The sequence below is a fragment of the Equus przewalskii genome, chromosome 14 (genome assembly GCF_037783145.1).
Source record: "Equus przewalskii isolate Varuska chromosome 14, EquPr2, whole genome shotgun sequence".
NCBI lineage: Eukaryota > Metazoa > Chordata > Mammalia > Perissodactyla > Equidae > Equus > Equus przewalskii.
The window spans coordinates 12,551,904-12,571,314 of NC_091844.1; the positions used below are offsets into that span (position 1 = coordinate 12,551,904).

The window sequence follows — 19,411 nt, forward strand, 5'->3', positions numbered from 1 at the left end:
ATCATGGAGTAAATGCCTCTGCTTGAACCAGCCAGCCTGGAAGCAGTTGTCCGCTGCCAGGACCCCAGGTTATTTGGTGGCTGGTATTATTATTCTGGTTTTGCAGTTGAAGAAGCTGAGTGTCACAGCCCTGGTGGGGAGCCAGACTTGAGAAGCAGGTCTGTCCAGTCGGTGGCTCAGCCATGCCCCCGGAGAGGCATCCTGGCCTCCTGACAGGAAGGACTTTCAGACGCCGGGAAGACGCGCAGAGCAGGTCAGACTCCAGCCTCTGAGTCACTGAGGACAGACCCCTGACTGTCGAAGGGGGATGCATTTATCAGCCAAGGATGGGCACTCCTCCTGGGTGGGGTGGGGCCGCACCGGCAGCCCTGTGCTCCCCACTCCTGGGCATGTCTATCTTAGAGGCCACTGCTGCTGACCAGCTCCTGACTCCAAACTGGAGCCTTCACAGCCCAGGAGTGATGGCCAGGGCACAGCGGCATCTGGTCCAGCCCTTGCCATCGTGACTCCCGGCCCCTGAGTTCCAGCCACCCTCTGATGAGGTTGCCTGAGCCTCGGGGGCACCTGTGCCCTTTACTGGGCCTGGGCCTTGGCTTCTGCTCCCAGCTGTCCCAGAAATCTGTCTGTCTCTCTGTCCTGATTCTGCTGAATGGAAAAACCCCAACAACAAGGGTGCAGTGACTTGGCGTCCCGCCCGCCTTCCGCAGGCGCCTGCTGCTGAGGACACGCACTGGGCCTCGCTGAGCACGGCGACAGAGCTGCGCTCCATGGCACCGATTGTCCTCTGCATCCAGAGCCCATGGAGGCTCCTGAAGGAGCAGAGGAGCCTCATCTGCCCGGTTTAGCATTTCACGTGTGCACAAAGCCCTCAGTGTGACCGTGCTGACAGTGTCATCCTGGAGGGACTGACGCCTGGGAGCTGTGCCCGTGGAGACAAGTGGTACACTGGGGTCCCGGCTCCTCAGTCTGTGAGGGTGGCTGCTGTCTCCACAGAGGCCAGGTCCCTGGGCTCCGTCTTCCCTCAGCTCTCCGAGAGAAGAGACAAGGAAGACACACATCAGGGTGGGTGCCCTGCCCAGAGCACGTGGAGGAAGCTCCAGGTCAGAGTGGTGGCTCGGCCCCTAACACCCGTGTGACCTGCTGAGTCAAGTGACCTCCCTGAGCTTCAGTCAACTCTTCAGTGGTCTGCTCTGCCTTCCTCACCCGACTAGACAGGACCTCACTTTCCTGTGCTTCACGGATCCCCCTGGGGCCTGGCATGGTGTCTGGGAAACACGTGCACCCAGGGGAATGCACCAGGCTGGGCGGGGTGGTTGAGGATGTCCTGGGCCCCACTCCCTGCTTCTCCCGCCCCCACAACTGCATGGCTGTGACAAGTCTTCAGCAAATGCGTCCCGACAGCTTGGTTGGGAGGAGCTGAGTGTGAAGAGCCCTGCCCATGTCCCTGAAGGTGGGCATCATGGGCTGCTGCCAAGAAAGCCCTGGGGCATAGCCCCGTAGGGCCTTTGAGCCTAGAGTGTGGAGAAGCTGTCAGTCAGAGCAGACCAGAGCCCGTCAGGCGCACGCGCCTGGCCACACCAGAGCGCCACGGCTCACGTCTGCTCTCAGTTTCTACCCTAATGGAAGATTGATTGTTTTTACCTTGCAGCAGAACAAACAGCACAGTGAAGATGTGTCTTTCCTGGTTAAGCTGTTTGCATGCACTGTAGTGACTTTTTAATGCTGCTGCCACCTGCAGTACCTGTCCCCTCCTCCCCGCTGCCCTGCCAAGTTGGGGAGTGACCCACATATGTATTCACGTACACTAGCTCCTCTGTGGGAGGCGCTGTGGGAAAGGGAAGGGTGGGAACCAATGTCAGCCAGGGTGACTAAGCAGCCCAGATGGGCAGGGGCTCTGGGGGAAACACAAGGGAGGGGCTGGAATGTGTTGGGAGCCCCCTGGAGTGTGGTTGTGGGTAAAAGACAGGGACCTGGCATGCGGCCGCCACTGTCCCTTGTTCACACAGGCATGACCCCCTGGGGATGGCTGCTAAAGCCCTGGTCCCTCAGGCAGTCCCCTCCACACCCCACCCCCATCGAGCCTGGGAGGCTGGGCCCTGACTGTGCTCATCCTCCAGTAAGGGGACCCAGGCTCCCTGGCACTCACACAGGGAGTGTCTGAGACAACAAACAAGACACGGCTGTCAGGGCCCAAGTCTGCACCTTTTCCTTGAGGTCACAGAGGCAGACTCTGGTGCACACCTTGCGTGTGTGATCACACGGGTATGAGTATGTGAGCATGTGAGTGTGTGAGAGCACATGAGCGTGTGCAGTGTGTGTGCCTGCATGTGGCATATACACCTGTGTGTGATGTGTGTGTGTGCACTCACATGTGCATGGTGGCTAGATGTGCACACGTGTGTGCACATGTGTGAGTATGTGGTGTGTGTGAGAATATGGGGGCTGCACGAGGTCGCCTCTACATCTCCTGCTGTGTCACACTCAGCAAACACCAAAAACGTCAACAGCAAGTGCAGGGCAGCCATTTCCCTCAGTTCCTCATGGACACCCAGAATGCCACCCAAGGTCAAGAGTCAGCACCAGCTCCTGGGGTGCACTGGGCAGGACTGAGGAGGGGTCTGGGCCCCCCTCACCAGGCCCCTGCACATGTTTTTCCCATCTTCAAATGTGCCAGCTGCTCTTCGTACAGAGGACTTAGAAAGGATGAGTGAGCTGCCTGAGGTCACCCAGCCGGTGAGGTGATGGAGCGAGCCTGGCCTGTCAGGCTCTAGCCTCCCAGCTGGGAAAACCCTAGCATGATCCCAATCCTCTGTTCCCCCCACCACGGGTCCTGTCTTGAGCTGAGTGCCCTGCGTGGAGCAGGCGCTCAGTGAATGGGGAAGGGTGTGAATGAATGGAGGTACATGTCCCAACAGAGGCAGCGGTGATGTGGTCCAGGCTGGGTTCCCAGAGTGGTGCCTGAGCCATCAGATAGGACAGAGCTCAGAACAGGTCCCCGCCCTCATCCCAGCCGGCCGCATCGCCTACCTGAGCCCTGTGGGGCTGCGCTGGACAGGATCCACTTGACCAGGCAGCACCGCATCAGGGCCTGGCGGGTGAGCCGCGGCCTCTGCCACTTGACGCCCTCCTTCTTGCTTAGTGGCGTGCGCCCGGGGTCCCCCAGGAGACTGCCATCCGACACCTTCATCACCTCCTGCAGCAGGAACAGGCAGAGCAGCCCTGAGCCCTTGCTCACAGTGGGGTCCTCCAGGTTGTCCCCAGACCAGCCCCGACCACCTGGGCAAGGCCATCCTTAATCCATCCAAGGTCTTGTCTTCCAGGGGTGCATGCTAGGAGCCCCCAGTCCTGGCTGGACAATTCCCAGGGCTCTGTTGTCCTTTGTACAGGTGATCTCCCACCCAATCTCTCACCGGCCCCACTTTCTCTCCAAGAGCCCCTGGTCACTGCATGGCGAGGGCCACATTGCAGGCACAGACACTGTCCACTAGAAAAGCAGCCCCAGTGCCCCAAGGTGGAGGGATGGGTTGACAAGGATGTTCAAGGCTACTCTGAGGCTCCATGTACACTGGGCCCCCCTACCCCAACCACCACATGCTCTCCTCCAACCACACTCTGTGAACATGCCTCTCTCCCCACGTCTCTGCTCTTCCCCAGGCCGTGCAGGGGCCCCTGTGTAGCCCAGTGAGCAGTGCTTATACTTTTGGATCCAGCCAGCAAGTCACCTCTCCCGTGAAGCCTTCCTGGCTTCCATGGCTGAGGGAGTTGGGTCTGTCCTTGTGTCCATAGTTCTGCAACAGCACGGATTGCACAGGGGTTACTCGCTGAAGGAGCTCCTGACTGAGGCCGGGCCTATGGGTTCCCCGACTCTGCACCCAGGTCTAGTACCAATGGGGCCCTGGAAGGAGGGAGGTGAAGGTCCAGGCTTGCTCATCAAACCCCCGACCCTGGCATGGGCCTGGTTGTCAGAGCTGGACGGTCCCTTAGAGATCACCATCCAAACGCCTCACTTGACTGAAGCCCAGAGAGGGGAGCCAGTCCGCACAGGATCACACAGCAATGTTGGGCTTCCTCACTTCACTCCAGTGCCCTCAATCTCTTTTCACCGGAGGCAAGCCGAGGCTGCATGAAAGCCTGAGTGACCTCCTCCGGAAGGGGACACACCGATGGAACCCACTACTCTAAACTGGGCGATGATGGAAAGAAACAGCACGAACTACTGACTGGAGGAACCTTGGAGGAGGGAGCCCTGGTGGGTTATTAAGAGATGCTGGGACGTGAGCTCCCGTCAGTGTGGATCGGAAAGGACAGCCGGGGTCACAGCGGAGGCCCCAGAGCAGTGAGCTTTGTTTTCCTACAGCAAAATTTCGAGCACCCCTCATCCTGGCTCCCAATCTGTCCCCTGTCCTCAGTGTCCATGCTGGCGGCAGGGCGGCCCCTCACGGGCGAGGTCTCCGGGAGGATCACAGGCAGCCCACTGCAGTGGCCACAGTGGCCCCTCTGGGCATCTGCGGAGTCTAGTTTTCTGCCCTTGTGCCATCAGGACGGCTCAGGACGGCTGTGCCATAGTATGGCCAGGCCCGCTGGGTCACCGCCACGGGCAGCCCCCAGCTTCGCTCTATCCCAGATGCACTGCCTGAGTTCTGGCTGTGGGAAGAAGCAGCACCCCAGTGTGGGTGCTGGTTCTGAGTGGTTGGGTTGGTTGGCCAGGATGATGGCCACCGGGGTGGCAGGTTGGAGATGTCTTTCCAAGGTCGTGGGGTTTCATGTGTGCGACATTTATGCGGTCCTGAAAAGTATATGGTTGTCGGAAGTAAACAACAAACAGATGTGCAATTGGGTGAGTTCTGCAGATTCAGAGCCCCAAACGCAGCCCCTGCATAGGTCAGGTTCTCAGGTGCAAGGGGTGGAGACTGACCCAGGCTGATGCCAACCGAACTGACGAGGACTCAGCAATGGGGAGCTCAGGCCGGTCACAGCCTCTCCTCCGGGAAGGACAGAGGGCCAGGCTTGGAAGACAGACCAGGGCAAAGGGCAGGGGGCTGGACAGCCAGACCTCAGCCACTGTCACCCCACAGAAGAGGCTGACGAGAGCACCTCTGCTGCTGAATATCACCCGCCCTGCTACCGGCCCTGCCATTCCCGGGGCACTGGGCCTGGGACCCCCAGAGGCCTCACAGCCCTGCTGCCCCTTGAACCTGGAGGCTGCTGCTGGGGCTGTCTCAGTTGAGTCACTAGCTCCAGCCTCAAGGTCAAGAGTGGAGGAGTCAGATTGTCCCACCCAGGTCGTCTGCCTAATCCCCAGCTGCAAGGGGCGCCGGGAGAGCAAGTGTTTGGCCTTTTAGGCTCTTTCATGCCCTTGGTAGGGGCTTTCCTGAACACATGGAGTCAGAAAAGCCCTACAAATGTCCCCTAAACTGTGGAGTTTGCACAAATGCCCGGGTGGGACAAGCTGTGTGGGGCATCCTGCAGGCTCCAGGTAGGCAGGAGGAGCTTCCAGGTACTGAGGTGGCTCACGGCCCCATGAGGCCCGTCTGCGTTTGGGGCAAGGCAGTTGGCCTGTTGGTCAGCTTTTGGTGAAGTGGCTGCCTAGACAGGGCGATGTCCAAGCCCCTTATCCTGATTTTTGGGGCCTTCCCCTGCCAGGTCCCGCTGCTGGTACCCCCTTTCATAGTCATCACCCCTGAGCCACCTCCCAAACACACACCCTCAGCAACACCCCCACGTTCCTCCCCTTCTCCAAGGGTCACCCTGGCAATGAGGGATGTCGGCGATGCCCAGAGCTGCAGTAAGGGTGGGAGCTCACCATCCCTATGGGGCAGAGAGGGGGCGAGTAGGGGTGGGAAGTGGTCCCAGGGTGCCAGGGATGCTGAGGGAGGACCCCTACACATACATGCTCACACACACACATACACACACACATGCACACACATACAGACACATGCACACGTGCACACAGGTCCCGCCCAGGCCGTCAGAGAGGCACTGTCTCCATTATTAATGATCTTATTCAGGAGAGAATTGGCCTCAATGAATAAAGTCTTTATTTTGGTCCAGGAGGAGCTTAGGGGGTTGACAGGCAGCTGGTGCTCCATTATTTCATGAGTTCTTTGCTGTAGGCTCTGCATTTGGGCTTAGTGGAGAATGTCAGAAGGAGAAACTGAGGCCAGCCTCAGAGCCTCTGGCAGGAGCCATGTGATGGGACTTCTCCATCTCGGAACAGTGCTGGTGCTGGCTGACAGGGGCTGCCCTTGCAGAGCCCGTGGCTAGTCGGGGGCATTCTGTCTTGCAGCCTGGGCCTGGGCTGATGTGGGAGACACCCAGCTGGTGAGCCTGGGTTCTATTCTCCTGGGAAGGCAGGGCTGAGAGCTCCCTTCGTGCATTCTATTCTGGGCTTTAATGTCATCTCATCGTCAAGATGACCCCACAAGGTTGGCAACACTGCCCCCATTTTAAAGATGAAGAAACTAAGTCCTACAGAAGTTTGGGGGCGTGCCGGGGCCACACTGTACTGTGCTCTTCTGGCCACGGGCTGTGCTGCTTGGCCCCTGGAGAGCCTGGGAAGTTGGGAAGGGGTTGCCAAGGCCCCTAACCATGTCAGAGTAACAGTCTACAAATGTCCTGAGCCCTCCTGGGCCAAGGAGCCCCAGCAAGTGTGTTCTCCCTGGGAGAGAGAATCAGCCAGGAGGGGGATCTTCCACCTGGCTGAGGGCCAGGACCCCACCTGTGAGCCCCAGAGGCAGGGTCTGTAATGGCCTCCCTCTGTGAAGTGGGTTGGGGGGTCCTTACAGTGGGGAGAGGAGGGGCCCACAGTGGCCCAGACTGGGCAGGGCCACATCACCACCAGGCAGGTGAGGCCTATAGGCTGGGCCCATCAGACGGTGGCGGATGGCGGGAGGAGAGAGGAGTGACTGCTGGGTCATCTCATGAATATTTGACACTTGTCTGTCTGGGAGAGGGTCTGACTGGGCTGTCAGGGAGTGTTAGTAACGACTCCAGGCTCCCTCCTCCTTACTTGGGAGGTTCTTGGTCGCTGAAGGGTGGGAGCCCTGAGATGTGACACACCAACCCCTCACCCCACGGCGCCTCTGCACTAGGAGGTGACAGAGTCGAGGGGAGCCGGGTCAGTGAGGAGGCACCAGCACAAATTAAATCCCCTCTCACCCCTGCTTGGAACTGCTGGTGGCTTCTGCTGCATTTCCAATAAAACCCCAGGGCCTTGACAGGCCTGCAAAGCCCCACTGGGGCAAGCCCTGTCTGACCCTGGCCGGCCTGTGTCATCCGTCCACTGCCCCTCACTGGCTTCTGCACACACCACATGCCCTCCTGGCTTTTTCCCCGCAGCACCATCTTCGCAACTATGGCTCCCTACTCCTGCACACTTCCCCCTTTCCCCTCCTGCACACTTCCCCCTCCCTCCTCCTGCACACTTCCCCCTCCCTCCACATGCACACTTCCCCCTCCCCCCTCCTGCATACTTCTCCCCCTGGATGTTCAAGGCTGACTCCTCCCTCCCAGGCCTCCTCCAGGTCAGGTGCTGGGAGGCCCCCTGCCCTGAGGCTCTATCAGGTTGCCCTCCTTCACCCGTGTCAGCACCTGCTGTGCTTCAGAGCACGTATGGCTTCTGAGCCTGTTTATTTGTTTCCTGCTCCATTTCTGTCTCTTGCCCCCAGAGCGTCAGCTCTGAGAGCTGGCCCTGGCCAGTTGTGTGAACTCCTCTTCCCCATCGCAGGGCCCGACACTGGAGAGGCCTTCGCTTCCAAAACTTAGCAGTAAGAGAACAAACTATCCAGTTAGAAAATGGGCAAAAGGCACGCACTGACGTTCCACCCAAGAGGATCTACAGTTGGCAAATAGGTACGTGAAAAGATCTTCAGCGTCGTTAGCCATCAGCAAAACACCAATTCAAACCATAATGAGATATCACTATCTGCCTATCTGAAGAGCTGAAATCGAAACCAGTGACAGCATCAGATGCTGGCAATGATGCAGAGAAGCCATTCCGCTTATCCACTGCTGGTGGGAACACAAAAGGCTTTGGCCACTCTGGAGAATGGTTTGGCAGCTTCTTAAAAAACTAAAAAAGCAGCCACCACCCCACCTGGCGATTGCACTCTTGAGCATTTATTCCAACAAACCAACATCTGCGCACAGCTGTTCACAGCAGCTTTATTTGTGATAGCCCTAAGCTGCAGGCATCCCAGACGTCCATCCGTGGATGACTGGTTAAACAAACCGATACATCCACACAATGGAATACTACACAGCAGTCAAAAGGAGCGTGATGACCGTGACCGGATGACTCTCCAGAGAATTACGTCAACCTCAAAAAGGCACATACACTATGATTCTATTTATGTAACGTTTCAAAACCACACAATTTTAGAAATGGAACAGATTAGTGGGCCAGGGCTTAAGGATGGGAGGAGAGACAGGAGGGGGGAATGGAAGTGTGGCAATAAAAGGGCAACCAGAGGGGTCCTTGTGGGGATAGAAGTGTTCTGTACCCACACAGACCCACACGTGTGATAAAATTATACAGTACTAAACACACACACACCACACACACAGACAAGTGCATGTAACACTGGAGAAATCTGAATAAGATCATGGACTGTAACACTCTCAACACCCTAGGTGTGATCTTGTACAATAGTTTTATTTTTTCTGCCTTTTCTCCCCAAATCCCCCCAGTACATAGTTGCATATAGTGGGTCCTTCTAGTTGTGGTATGTGGGACTCTGCCTCAGCATGGCCTGATGAGCGGTGCCATGTCTGCACCTAGGATTGAACCGGTGAAACCCTGGGCCACCGAAGCAGTGTGCAAGAACTTAGCCACTCAGCCACTGGGCCGGTCCCTTTTATATGATAATTTTGCAAGATGCTACCAATAGGGAAACTGGGTAAAGTGTACACAGGATCTCTCTGTGTTATTTCTTACAAGTCCGTGAGAATCTACAATGATCTCAATAAAGTTTTAATGAAAAAATACCATCATGGGGCCGGCCCCGTGGCTGAGTGGTTAAGTTCACATCCTCCGCTTCGGTGGCCCAGGGCTTTGCTGGTTTGGATCCTGGGCGCGGACACGGCACTGCTCATCAAGCCATGCTGAGGCGGCATCCCACATGCCACAACTAGAAGAACCCACAACTAAAACATGCAACTATGTACTAGGAGGATTTGGGGAGAAAAAGCAGAAAAAGAAAAAGAACATTGGCAACAGTTGTTAGCTCAGGTGCCAATCTTTAAACAGAAAAAAAAAACACCATCATACGCACAAAAAAGAGTATTAAAAAATACACACACGCACACAAAGCCCCCAGTAAATATTCACAAATGACTGGGTGAAAGACCCCTGATGCTCTTCCTAATTCAACTGAGAATTTCTCTCCTCCTGCTCCTGCTTGCTGCTGGCACCATTTTAACACGGAAAGTTAAAGTTGGATGGAGTGGTCCCTCTGTCCTCCATGGGCCTCAGGTGATGGTCAGGTTTGGGTGGCAGAGACTAATGAAGCCAGGAGATCTGGGCCCTGAGGTTACAGAGTCCCCTGTGGCACATCTGGCAGTGTGGTGGTTCCGGGACAGGTCCCAGAAACAGCCCTAGGCTGACCCCGGGCACCTGCAGCCTCCTCTGAGGTTCACCAAGTTCCGCAGAACTGTTTCCTGACACTCACCCCGGAGCAGAGACTTTCGACTTTAGCCCAGCCAGGTGGGCTAGGGGCAGGTCTCAGCTCCCTTCCAAGTCCCCGGGCCTGTGGGGAGTGGGGAAGAGGCAGAAAGGGCGCCACGCTGGTGATGCCCCTACTGTGTGCCAGGTGCCGGGTTAGCTGTTTGCAGAGGTTGTCTTCTGTAATGCTCACACCAACCTTTCGAGGTTCCTTAGACCTACCCTGTAATAGGTTCCTTCTCTCGCCCTCTTACCAAGCTCCCCCGGCCCTGTGCTGTGTGTTCTCACTCGCTCAAGGTCAACGAGGAGTCAACCCAACTGGCTCCACTTCAGGTGTGTCCTGGGGGCTTTGGCTGGAGGTCAGTGGCTCCAGGGAGCGCGTCTGTGCCACTGGGCTCCTGGGAGATGCTCCTCCCTGTCCAGGAGAGGACTTAGACTGGGTGCCCAGAGCGCCCCTCTAACTCCAGAACTGTCCTCTCTTACAAAGACGGAGCGTGGCCTCAGCAGGCAGCCTGGGGCGGGGAGTGTGGGGAGGGGACTCCATGCTGCTGTTTCGCTCTCCTGGCATATTATGGTGACCTTCTGCCTCAGTGACTGCCCCCTGGCTTTCCATTTACAGTAATGATTTAAAGACTCTCCTTTAAATGAATTTATTAAAATTTTAAAACAGGAGTTAATTTAAAGAAAAAATAAAACACAATAGCACAGTTTGCAACAGATAAGGCAAAATCAAGGAAGGCAGAGTACAAACCCCTGGAAAACTCGAAAGCCAAGGGGCCCACTCAACACCGCGGGGCTGACCCCCCAGGTCCGAGCTGTCCCAGGCAGCAGCCGCTTGCTGTGCGTGACTCTGGACCATGAAACGTGGCTGTCCAAATGGACATGAGACGTCAGTGCAAGCACACGCTGGATTTCAAATCCTTACTTACTAGAACGTGAAATAGCTCATGAGTTTTTTTGATAATACTGATTATACCTTGAAACAGTAATATTTACATTGGGTTAAATAAAATGTATTACTAAATAAAATGTATTATTATCATTTTTATTACTTTTTTTTAATGTGCCTACCTGAACATTTAAAATGACACCTATGGCACACATTACATTTCTGTTGGCTAGCATTGTTCTAGATGGTTCTGGGACCTGCCAATCACATGGTTTGGGGCAGCTTCTTCCTGCCAGGGCACACCGTGACCCCAGCTCCTCTCCCCACCCAAGTCCCAGCTGGGTGTGGTCAGAGTTGTTTCAGAAAGCTGGCCCAATGCGGTGTTGGGGAGAATTCGGTGTCAATGGGGCAGGAGGCCAATTTGGGGTGCTGCTCAAGTCCAGGGGACGAAGGGGAGGTTGAGTCAGGTCCAGGCAGTGGGATGGATGGTGGAGACAATAGTGTGACGGGTGTTTAGGATCTGCTGTGGATGTGGATAGTGATGGAGGGGTCGAGGGGACTCCTCAGAAACTGTGACACCAGTCACCATGAATATGTAGGAAGCAGAGAGACCCCTGTGCCTCTACCTCCCTTGGAACATGGTCCAGACTCTCCACTAGGGGCACCATCATTTGGGAGTTTTCACACCTTAGAGAGAGGCCAGATCCTTTTAGACAAACCACAGGACCTGAACTGGAACATCCCACCTCATGGCTCTGCACCCCCCACAGGCCTCCTGAAAGGCCACTCGCTCACAGGGCAGCTGTCCCTGCTGACTGCCACATGCCCAGTGGGCAGAGCTTTGTCCTTCAGGGGCCCATCTGCTCAGGCTGTTGGGGCCGCACCGAGACAAGACCTTTGAGAAGCTAGTGCAGTCTCTGTGGTTCTCGTCAGCGGGACTCCAGAGAACCTGAAAGAGCAGCCCAGAGAAGGCTGGCGGAGGTCACCTGCAGGCACAGCAGCCTGTCGAGGGTGGAGGTATGTGGCTGAAGGCCATGGAGGGTCTGGGCAAACCAGAGGTAAAACACCCAAACTCCCTTCCCCAGAGGTAATGTCACGTGAGTCAATGCATATGCAAAAGGCACAGTTAACTTTCCCCTAATGTTTACAGACATTTATGGATAAAAAACAGCATGAGTAGCTTTGTGAGGGCCACCAGGACCCCTCAGATACTGGTTCAGAAGGCGCATTTAACTGGGGTGGGGGGATTTCAGGCAGGGTAATGTTATTTCGGGCAGCTGAGTACAGTGGGAAGAGGTCTGCGGTCAGCCAGATGGGGACTTGAATCCCGGGCCCTCACCTCCTGGCTGGGCATCCCTTGATGAAGTACTTGACCACTCTGAACCTCAGTTTCCTCATCTGTAAAATGGGGGTAATGGTATGTCTTCACAGGCCTATGGGGAAGGTGATGTATACAAAGCCCCCAGCAGGAGTGATTTTCACTGTTCTCCACCCTTCTGCTGTGGAGGGAGGGTCTGGCTGTCTATGCAAAGGGCAAGGCCCAGCCCATGGCCCAGTGGCGTCTGGCAGGGAGGTCCAACTCACTCTGCTGAGCTGGCTGCACACCAGCATCCCCTGGGAGATTTCCCCACATCTGCCTGCCCAGGGGCTGTGTATCTGATTCAGTGGGGCCTGCGCTGCTCTATTTTTAAGGAGCCCCTCAGTGGATCCAAAAGTGCAGCTGAGGTTTAGAGTGCTTATCCCACCAGATAGGAGACTCTGGGCCTCGTCTGTGGGAGGAGGGGGTCTCTGGGTTTTCAACCTCCCTCCCTCCCAGGAGGGTTGCTTGGAGGCCAGAACCTGGGCCAGCCAGAGACAGCAGGCCTGCTCAGATGTGGGGCTACCTGTCTCACCCCCTAATCCATGGGCACTGCTGCAGTGCAGGCTGGCTCACTGAGCACCCACTCTTTATCACTTGCTCTATTTCCATCACTGAGGACAGATGGCAGGAAGTGGCAGTGGGCGTCACGTCGTGCAGGCCCCGAGGATTTGGAACGGGGAGGCTCCTGGGAGCCTCGATTCTCCAACCACCCCTGGATACCCACCGATGAGGGCCAGGCAGCTCGCCTTGTGAGGGGGGAGCTGAGACTGTCATGGGCCCCTGTAGACACTTGCATGCACGCGTGCACATGCACACACACACACACACACACACACACACGGCGTGGACGAGTCCCTCTCAGAGCCCTGGAGCAGGAGAGGGGAGAGCAGGTTGTTCCTGCCCTGCCTCTGATGGCTGCTACCTCGGCCAGGACACAAGCTCCCTGACTGCTCCTTGCTGCCCAGGCAATGAGGGCGTCTCATCATCCAGGGGTCGACCCGAGCTGCTCATTGACAACATTCTCCTGTCAGGATGCCCTTCCCAGGCTCTCAGTAATCAGAAAATGACAACATTGACATCTTGTCATTTATGGAGCTCTTGCTCTGTGCCAAGGGCTGTGCTAAGTGGGTTGTTGGAGGATCTCATTTGTCTAGGAGGTCCATGATATTTCCCTAGGAAAATGAGGAGACCACTGCACAGAGGAGCTAAATAACTTATCTGAGGACACACAGCTAATGCGTGAAGGGGCTGGGACTGAGCCCAGATCCGCCTGAGGCAGAGCCAGGTTAACAGCTGACGAGGTACAGCCATGTTCCCTCCCCAGGCCACCTTCCTCTCCAGGCCTCTCCCTGCTGAAGGCCCCCAGTGGCAGGGATGGGCGCCGTGATAGGCCACGGGCATGTCTGTGCCTGTGGGGCAGGGTAGGGAATCTGCATCATGGCACTTTCGGTGGTGGCCCCAACCCCCACTGATCGGCACAGGGCCCCCACCTCAGCTAGAACTCGGCTCTGGGGTCACCGCCCAGAGTGCCCATCGTGAGAGAGGATCTTAAAACAGGGCCAGGCCAGGCTGGGCACAGGGGCGCGGCACCCACAACAGGAGGACTCTGATGCGCCTCTTGCCTGCCCTGGAGGTGCCCGAGTGCTGGAGGTAGGGGAGGGCAGGGGGCAGGCGGGCAGAGCTGGGGATGAACGAGGCAAAGTCCAGCAGTTGCTCTGCCAGGCTGAGCATGGCATAGGCACGGGCCAGCCCTATGGGAGGGGAATCAGAGCGGGGAGGCTGGGCCAACTGGGAGGTGGGATGGGCCCCCTCTCAGCTGTCCTGCCCCAGCTCTGCTCAGCTCCCCACTATCCACCTCTGGCACCTTTGGTTCTCTCCCTGTCACATGGCTGCTCTGCGGTGTTCTAGGCCGTGGGCTGCTCACAGCTGACAGATGCGCCTGTTTAAGGGAAACATCAGTCAGCTGGGGAGGGGGAGCGTAGGGGGAGCCTGCAGCACAGTGACTCACTCCACACCGCACCTCCATCCTGCCCCATCTCCTTCCTGCCCCCCCCTCCCCCCCCACCGCCTGGAGGGCCAGCAAAGGAAGACTTGCCAAGTTCTCTCCTCTCTTCTTTCTTTGCCTTGGAAACCAAAGTTGCCCTTCTCCCTCACAGAGGCCACATTCAGGGCCCTGCAGCTGCTCCTGTGCGTCACCAGAGATGCCTTGGGGTGGAGTGGGGAGAGCAGATGGGCCCCAAGCCAGCCCAACTCAGCCAAGCAGCCCCCACTCTTATGGAAGATTTTGATAAGAAAAGGGATCCTGAATTCAAAACAGCAGAGTCCTTTCCTTGGCAGCTCTGGACCCACAGCCCAGAAAGGGGCTGTGGCTGGCTCAAGGTTGCATGGCTAATCCAGGGGATGCGGCTGGGAGTGGGGTCTGGCTTGTGTGCACTGACTGAAGTGTTCAGAAGGTGCAATGGGACCCAAGTCCACAGAGCCAGCCCCACAGAGCTGGGCTGGGGCGCCTCCTCAGCTGCCTGGTTCCGGGCAGCCCCTCTCCCCTGTCGTCTTCTCCATCCTCCCCTGTCCCCCCTCCATACCTTAGGGAACTGAGCTTTGGAACAAGACAGAGCAGGGTGCAAATCTCAGCTACACTTTGTAGCCGGCAAGCTAGGGAGGGCCTCAGTTTCCTCATCTGTTAAAGTGGGTACACTACCAAGAGCTATGTCGTGGGCTGCATGGGGGTCCAGGGAGATAATACAGGCACAGGGCCTGTTGGCAAGGCCATGGAGGGAGGAATAGCCACCTCAGGGCTCCTGCCTTCAGTCCTGGCTTTCCCCCAGACCCCACCTGGAGAAAAGTCAGAGCCACTTCACTTCCCGTCTCAGTCTGGGGCTTTGACTACTATCTTTGGAAATGGAGGAGCAAATTAGGGTCCACCTCCCACAAGTGCCCTGCAAGAAGGCTGGAAGCTGGGCAGGCAGAGACTCCTGGTGCACGGCAGGCCATGAAGACCTCACTCCCTGAAGACCCAGGACGGCAGCCCATGCCACTATAGCCAAGCCTGTGATTCTGTTTGCTCCTTTCTCCTAAGAGCTCATGGAGTTGGTGCTGTGCTGGGCAAGCTGCTCCCGTCTCTGAGCCTGGGTGTCTGCAGAAGGGGAAGTGGCAGTGCCTGCCCTCCTGGGATGTTGTGAGGATCCACGAGCGACCGGGGAGTGGGTGGAGAAGGCTGAGCAGCTGAACACTCGTGGCGAGTTACTGGGGACAGCCACTGACTGTGACAGTGACAGACAGCTGAGGGTAGATGGGACAGGCCAACTCCCAGCCTGTGCTCTGAATTGCGGTCCCTGCTGCCACTAGAGAGGAAGGTTATTTTTCATAATTAATCCCTCTGCTGACCTTGGTGAGGGACCCAGTGGTGGCTTCCCTAGGACCACTTTCCCTGTCCGGCCCAGCACCAGAAGGGGTGGGACCCACTCCAGCCTCTGGCCAGGCCAAGCCCAGGAAGGCCACTGGCAGGCATAAGGCACAGCAAGATCCTCTGGGGCCCAGGAGCTCACTGTGGGGGAGGGTGGAGGGCAGTGTGGGGTCACAATGGCCAAGGGAAGGACCAGATGCCCCTGCAGGACTCAAGCCATTCACTCTGCCCCTTTGCCAGGGGTGGCCAAGCTCCCAGGGTGACCTCATGGCAGTTAGGGCCAGCAGTGGACAGGCAAGAGAAGGAGGAGTGTCCTCTGTCTGACAAACAGAGTGGGCTGTGTGCACATCCGTGTGCAGCCTGACTGTGGAAATCCCCACTTCCGTGCGCACACAGGTCGCATGGCACAGGTCAGCTGTGGGCACAGTTGCAGGGCATGGCTGTGCAGTGCATGCTCATATGGACACTGTGGATGCACATGGCCTGTGCTGGCTGTGGCACATCTGTGCAGTGAGCATGTAGTGTGTGAGCCTGCGACAAGGTGCTAAGTTTCTCTACTTCTGCCCTGCCTGCCTGGAGGTTGCTGGGGAGACTTGAGGTGACAGGAGAGAAAGCACCTTTGCAACGTGCCCTGTCGCCGTGTTTGAAGTGTTTCATGTCATCACCTCTGCTGATCCTCCTGGCACCCCTGGGAGATGGATCAGACAGGGCAGAGGTGGTCCAGGCTCTGGGGCAGTGTGGCCTGGAACTGGCTCTGGGCTGCTTGTGCCTGTGGGTGAAAGAGAGGCAGGAATCCATCTAGGGGCTGGGGGAGGAGACAGCAAGATTCTAGCCCGGTATCCATTCTTCCTCACTCACAAGACCCTGCTTTATTTGGGTCTTTTGCCATTCCTTCCTTCTTCCTTCTGCCTGCATGTGCTGGCTGGAGCTCCAGCAGTCACGTTGGCCCTTAAGGTAACCTCAAGAATGAAGCCAGTGAGACAGATGGAGCCTGGGTCTCTGCTGACCATGGGCCTCCGTGCCAGCCCTGTATTGCCTCCCTCTGGACTTCTGCATGACAGAGAAACGCAACCAGCCTTGTTCAAATCACTGTTATTCGGGATGTTCTGTTACGGGCAGTCAGAGCTAATCCTGGTGCTCCTTCCTCCAAAGCAAGACTGTCTCCAACCCAGGAGGAGCTCGCAAGGCATCAGGACAGATTTTCTGAGTTTTATTGTATTCTGGGGGTTGGCTTACTTTCCTTTCCCTCATTCTTTTTCATTTAATTATTCTTTCTCCTTCCCAATACTTCACCACTATTTTTTGAACTCCACGCTGGGCTTTTTCCTTGCATTCTCTCTCTGCAACCTCCCAACAGCCCCACAGAGTGCGAACTATTACACGTGTCCTTGTTAGGGGTGTCATAGCCCTTTAGGAAGTGGGCATTCCTTAATTACTTGAATAATCAAAAGATGCATTCATTGAGCAGCCTTCAAGCATAAGACAGCCCCTCCAGCACTCAGCCTTCCCCCAACTCTAAGGGTAGAGGGCCCAGGCTCAGGGTCAGCTGCCCTGGCACCTGTCCTAGGGACCTAACTGAGCAGGACTAGCCATGTGGCTGACCCCAGGCTCCTCCTCTGTCCAGCTTCTGTTTCACAAACACTTAAATCCTCTCCCATCCAAAGGGGGCCCGAGGAGTCTAGCCTCCCAGCCAGGACACCCCAACAGCTACTTTCCCAAAAGCGACCCTACAGGGGACAGAAGGGGATGGAGTCAAAGGAGGAGGCACAACAAGTCTCCCTGGTCCAGGGCAACCCCCAGAAGCCCTGCTCCCCACCCCGCAGTGAGCCCCGAGCCTGCCAGCGCCTACCTCGGCTCGCTGCATCCTGGGCGCCGAAGGAAACTGTTGCCGGCTGCCCCTCTTCGCAGCCGAGGAGAACAGGACTGCCGGGCCAGGCTGGCAGCTGCTTCATGTTTGCTTGGACCCAGACGTAATTGTTACCGGCAGCTCCTCTCCCGCCCCCTGCCCACCCCTCCTTCCCTGGCTGCCTCTGCCCGCTCCACCCCTTCTGCTCTGCCTCCTTCCTCCCTCAATCTCCCTGTCTCTCTCTGTGTCTGTCTTATACATTTCTTTGGTCCCCCTCCCAGGCTCTCTGTCCCACTCTCTCTGTATAAATGGTTCCTAATCCTGCCCTCTCAGCTTGTTGAGGTTCTGCTGTCTGGCTCTCTGTGTCTCCCCACTGTCCCTGTCACCAGGCAGCTCTCTCTGTACCTCTCCCCGCTGTCTGTCTCTTTCTCTAACACACACACTCTCTGCTCCCCGACCTTGGTCACGGGGAGGGATGGGGGGTGAAGAGAGCCCAGGCTAGGAGGAAGGGAGCTCCAGCAAGTTGGGGCAACTTCCTGCCCCAACGTGGGGAGGGGCAGCAGTGGAGTCCCCAGAGCCTCCTGGAGGCATTTTCCAGAACAGGTCAGCCCCTCCCCTCCTTACTGCCCCCTCCCTCCTCCTGCTGGGCCCTCCTCATGGACATCAGGTGGAGTGACCTGTGGAGGACCTCGGGCCATTGCAATCAAGATGGGCTGTGGGGAGGGGTCTCCCTGGTGTCCCTCCAGAGGCCTGCAGATGTCCTCTGGCCATCCCCAGTGTCCACAGCATCCTCCTGATGGGGACATCACTCTGGGCCCCTGGGTCCACAATGGGTTCACAGATTGGGGTTCACCACCCAGAGATGGTGACAGGTGCCAGGGCCACATCACGTGGGTCACATGCAGGGGTCCTTTCACCTCTTTCCTATGTCCCTGCACCCTTAACTACCTCCCTTTTACCCCACATGGGGCCTGGCAGTGTGGGAACCCTCCCCAAAGCCTGAGCTCCTTATACTCCTGAGGTGGCCTGGCTCTCCAGGGCCTGTCATCTGTCCCCTCCTGGGTGCGAGGTTGGGACCACGGCAGGGTGGCTGAGGGACCTTGCCAGATCTCCGGGGGGCTGAGGGCAAGGAGGAATAAAGGAGAGAGGGCCCCTGGGCACCCTTGGGAGGGGGTCCTTCCTGTCCCTCAGGACAGACTCCTGGGCATTCGCTCGGCCCCGAGGGAAACCACCCAGGAGTCAGGTGCCCAAAACCTCTGCCAAGTTTCCCTTTTCTGCACCCTGAGGAGCCAGCCTGTGCCAGTGGTTCCCATGGAGACAGAGCCCTGAGACACCCCCCTCCTTTGCAGCGTGCACAAGAGCACTTGCACGACCTTCTCCTTTTTTTTTCTTTTTTGAGCCAGCCAATTAGCTCCAACTTTCAGATCCTCAGGGGAAGAAAATAGTCACGAGCTGTTGACCCACTGAGGCAAGGAGGACTGTTTTGAGAGTGGAAGGTGGTCCAGGTGTCCAGCCCAGTTGGACTTCCAGTACAGACCAGGCCTCGCGCTGGGCTCCCAGCCCACTGCTGCACCCAGAGGAGAGGTGAGGGCTAGCTCCTCCTTCGGCTGCTGAGTCAGACGTGCTCCCTGGGAGCCCAGGGCCCTTTCACCTGGCGACCTTTGGCTCTGAGCGAGGTCCCACCAGCAGGGACTCACTGAGCATGTTGAGTCTTCACAGTGGCCTTGGGAGGAAAGTGTTGTCATCTCACTGTGCAGATGGTAAAAGTGAGACTCAGAAAAGTTAAAGGATTTGCCCAGGGTCGTAGGCGAGAAAGTGACAAAGCTAGTACGAAAAGCCTGTTCCTTTCATCCCAAAGGGAACACGAGCAGAAGATCCCACCCACCTCCCATGTTCCATATATCAGCTGCGAATCTTACCAACCACACTGTCCAGGACAGGCCTGGCCCTGCTCAGGGTATGGGCAGCACCGCCCTCTGGAGAGTCACCCCCCCACCTGGCTTGGCGTGCTTCCCGAACTTCCACTGCTCAGAGATGTTTTCTTCTGAGTTAGCGAGCTTTGAGCTGTGACAAAACAGGACAACTGTCCTCCCCTTCCAGGCCACTGAGCCCTTGGGCCTTGGGGACCTCCCACTGCAGCTGCCACTGAGGGGGTGCCCCTCATAAACACAAATTTGGGGTGTGTGTTCCCCTGCCATGATCCTTGACCCACCTCTTGCCCCTTCCTCCACCGGAGTCCTTGGGGACCT

General features: G+C 57.1%; 1 protein-coding gene across 6 annotated transcripts in view; it reads right to left on the minus strand.

Annotated features, from left to right (window-relative positions):
- KCNIP3 (potassium voltage-gated channel interacting protein 3) overlaps positions 1-19,411 on the minus strand; it is a 95,642-nt gene that overhangs the window by 75,033 nt on the left and 1,198 nt on the right. For 2 of the 6 annotated variants that reach the window (XM_070573578.1, XM_070573574.1), the window contains exons 1-2: positions 17,166-17,582; positions 3,028-3,193 (exon numbers count right to left, since the gene is read on the minus strand). In XM_070573578.1, coding sequence (XP_070429679.1) covers positions 3,028-3,193; positions 17,166-17,180 — 181 coding nt within the window. In that variant the 5' untranslated portion in view covers positions 17,181-17,582. Of the gene's footprint in view, positions 1-3,027; positions 3,194-17,165; positions 17,583-19,411 lie in introns of those variants that run through there. The other 4 variants (XM_070573581.1, XM_070573576.1, XM_070573580.1 and 1 more) reach the window with 2 other exon arrangements.